The sequence below is a fragment of the Mandrillus leucophaeus genome, unplaced genomic scaffold (assembly GCF_000951045.1).
Source record: "Mandrillus leucophaeus isolate KB7577 unplaced genomic scaffold, Mleu.le_1.0 Scaffold79, whole genome shotgun sequence".
NCBI classification, from domain to species: domain Eukaryota; kingdom Metazoa; phylum Chordata; class Mammalia; order Primates; family Cercopithecidae; genus Mandrillus; species Mandrillus leucophaeus.
The window spans coordinates 3,277,518-3,281,170 of NW_012108585.1; the positions used below are offsets into that span (position 1 = coordinate 3,277,518).

Here is a 3,653-nt window from a genome sequence, read left to right on the forward strand (position 1 = left end):
GTGTTAGCCAGGATGGTCTCGATCTCCTGACCTCATGATCCACCCGTCTCGGCCTCCCAAAGTGCTGGGATTACAGGCTTGAGCCACCGCGCCCGGCCCCCTGGTACATCTTCTTTTCTCAGTTCAAACTGAGGAATGGGTTAGTGGGAACTGGAGTCTTTCTCTTCCCCTATTTTCCTCTGAAAGAGTTCAGTGTAAAAGTTTTTTACCCATTAGCTGGGTGAGAATGCCAGATCAATGGCAGAACAAGTTAAAAATGAGATTGTTCCCCAAACCTCATGTGAAAGGTGGCGTATCTAGCTAGATACTCTGTTTATTGTTTAACGGATTGAGCCTTGAAAAATAAAAATCCCATAAGAATAGCATATGTCATATTTTGACCGCTTAAAAGCCCTGGGAAGAGAGGCCAGGTGTAGTGGCTCATGTTTGTAATCCTAGCACTTTGGGAGGCCAAGACAGGAGGATTGCTTGAGCCCAGGAGTTCGAGACCAGCCTAGGCAACATGGCGAAACCCCATCTTTACTAAAAAATATTAATAGAAAAATTAGCTGGGCATGGTGGTGTGTACCTGTAGTCCCAACTACTTGGGAGGCTGAGGTGGGCAGATCTCTTGAGCCTAGAGGTCAAGGCTGTAGTGAGCCAAGATTTGCCACTGCACTCCAGCCTGGGCAACAGCGTGAGACCCTGTCTCAAAAAAAAAATTAAAAAAAAAAAGCAGAAGCCCTGGGAAGAGAATATAGCTACTATACAACGGGAAAGTAGTGTAGTAAAAGGGCCAGACAAAAACATAAGCTTGGCTTGGGAGTATTTAATACATGTAACTTATTCAGGACTGCTTGGAAGAACCATAATACCTGCTACAGGACTGGAAGAAACCTAAACATCAGAATCCTGTGGATGAGAGTAGGAATGAACATTTATTGAACAGTCATTATATGCCAGGTCCTCTGCTAGTTCCTCCCCCCTGTGCTTGGAGTTGGCTTTGCATTATTTACTGAGGGCCTTCTTTGTTCCAGGCATTCTGCTAGGTGCTGGGAATCAAGAACAAGACCGCTGGTCTCTACCCTCATAAAGTTTAAAGATAAGTTATATCTAGGCCAGTCATTGTGGCTCACGCCTGTAATCCCAGCACTTTGGGAGGCTGAGGCGGGTGGATCACTTGAGGTCAGGAGTTTGAGACCAGTCTGACCAACATGGCAAAAACCTGACTCTACTAAAAATACAAAAATTGGCTGGGTGCCGTGGCTCATGCCTGTAATCCCAGCACTTTGGGAGGCCAAGGCAGGTGGATCACTTGAGGTCAGGAGTTCAAGGTCAACCTGCTTAAAATGGTAAAATTCCGTCTCTACTAAAAATACAAAAAGTAGCTGGGCATGGTGGTGCGTGCCTGTAATCCCAGCTACACGGGAAGCTGAGGCAGGAGAATTGCTTGCATCAGGGAGGCAGAAGTTGCAGTGAGCAGAGCAGAGTGCCATTGCACTCCAGCCTGGGTGACAAGAGCGAAACTCTGTCTCAAAAAAAAAAAAAAAATATATATATATATATATACACACACACACATAGCTGGGCGTGGTGGCAGGCGCCTGTAGTCCTGGCTACTCAGGAAGCTGAAGCAGGAGAATCGCTTGAACCTGGGAGGCAGAAGTTGCAGTGAGCTGAGATTATGCCACTGCATTCCAGTCTAGATGTCGGATTGAGACTCCATCCCAGGGGGAAAAAAAGTTATATCCCTATGGTGTGATGAAGGGAAAGAGACCTCATCCCCTTTCCTACACACAAGGAAGCTGAAGGCCAGAGAGATGGAATAATTTGCCAAAAGCATCCTGTTATTATCCCATTAGACAGCTATTTTAGTTTTGTGTTCATTACTACATTAGACCCCGATTTAAGAGTCTGGTCATCAGATATAGTTTCCTCTCTTAGGTTAGTACTTAGTTAGGCTCACCTCACTTTTTTTTTTTTTTTTTTTTTTTAAAGGTATCACCTGATTTTGATACAACAGCAGGAAGCTTGTTCCCAGCCTACCGGAAACACCACCACCAAAACCGGGCGAGACATTCAAGTCGAAAATCTACCACCTCCAAGTTTCCACATCTAACTTTTGAGAGTCCGCAGTCTTCCAATTCAGAGACATTGGGGATCCCCTTAATCCGGGAGTGCCCCAGTGAATCAGAAAAGGATGTTTCCAGAAGACCCTTAGTTCCAGTGCTCAGTCCCCAAAGCTGTGGGGACATGTCAGCACAGGCACTTCAGAGCTTCCCTTATGTGTTCATTCCACCTGATATCCAGACCCCAGAGTCATCGTCTGTGAAGGAAGAACTCATTCCCCGAGATCAGAAGGAAAATAGCCTTCCAAGCTGCTCTCTTCACACTGACACTCCTGATAGCCCAGAGCCTGGACCTGTTCTGGTTGAAGACACCCCCGAAGACAAGTATGGAATAAAGGTCACGTGGAGGAGACGACAGCACCTGCTTGCTTACCTCAGGGAGAGAGGGAAGCTGAGCAGAAGCCAATTCCTTGTGAAAAGCTGACTGCCATCAGCAATCTCAATAGAAAAGAGACATGTTTTTTGGAGTCATAAAGGAATTCAATTCCCAGGGTTTTTTGTTTGTTTGTTTGTTTTATTTTGTTTTGTATTTTGAGATGTAATATTGCTCTGTTGCCCAGGCTGGAGTGCAGTGGTATGATCGCATCTCACTGCAACCTCCACTTCCTGGGTTCAAGCGATGCTCCTGCCTCAGCCTCCCCAGTAGCTGGGATTACAGGCACCTGCCACCATGCCTGGCTAATTTTTTTGTATTTTTAGTAGAGATGAGGTTTCTCCATGTTGGCCAGGCTGGTCTCAAAATCCTGACCTCAATTCATCTGCTGACCTGGACCTTCCAAAGTGCTGGGATTACAGGCATGAGCCACCGTGCCCAGCCGAGATTTGTTTTCTAAGATACTTTGTGTCATGAACAGTTGAGTTTAGTGTCATGAACTATTCACTTTATATTTTTCTTGTATTAACTGCTTAAATTTTTAAAATATCTTGTAGTAACTCTTTAAAATGTATGTAAGTAAATGGCCACAGAAAGCTTTTTTAGAGAATCCTGCTTCTGTCAGTAATACAGCAATATTACCCCATCCACTAAAGGTCTTTGTCTCCTTAACCACTACTCATTAATCCTTTAATCACCTCATTCAAACCAATTCATTCTGCATTTTTGAGTACCAGCTCTTGTCAGGCTCAATGGCAGCTTCTATGAGCTGATGGATGGAAAAAAATCAAACTCTGTGACTCTGTGGTTGACTGCCACCTCTGCAACCTTGACTCATCTGCTGAAAAGGCAAGAAGAAGAAAGGGTAGCAAGCCCTGTTTTAGGGACTATATGAGATCAGGGAAGATAAAGGGGACGTAGATGAGTTCTTTAGGATTGCCTATGTTTTGAGTTTTTGTTTCTAACTGAAGAAATCTATCAATATTAAATAGGGTGGGAAAATGATTTCTTAGAGTAACTGTTCAACTGTGTATAAATAAATAAGGAAAGTTTTCAATGAATATTACTTATTGTAATTAATGCAGAAGGACTTCCCTAGTCAACCGAATGTCTCAGATGGCCTTTTACTCAGATAAGTACATCTCATTAAACCCCATTCATCCAGCATTCAT

At 44.1% G+C, this 3,653-nt stretch overlaps 1 protein-coding gene across 2 annotated transcripts in view; it reads left to right on the forward strand.

Annotated features, from left to right (window-relative positions):
* RHNO1 (RAD9-HUS1-RAD1 interacting nuclear orphan 1) overlaps positions 1-3,653 on the forward strand; it is an 11,597-nt gene extending 7,944 nt beyond the window's left edge. For both annotated transcript variants that reach the window (XM_011967166.1, XM_011967167.1), the window contains exon 2: positions 1,978-3,653. In XM_011967166.1, coding sequence (XP_011822556.1) covers positions 1,978-2,532 — 555 coding nt within the window. In that variant the 3' untranslated portion in view covers positions 2,533-3,653. The remainder of the gene's footprint in view (positions 1-1,977) is intronic.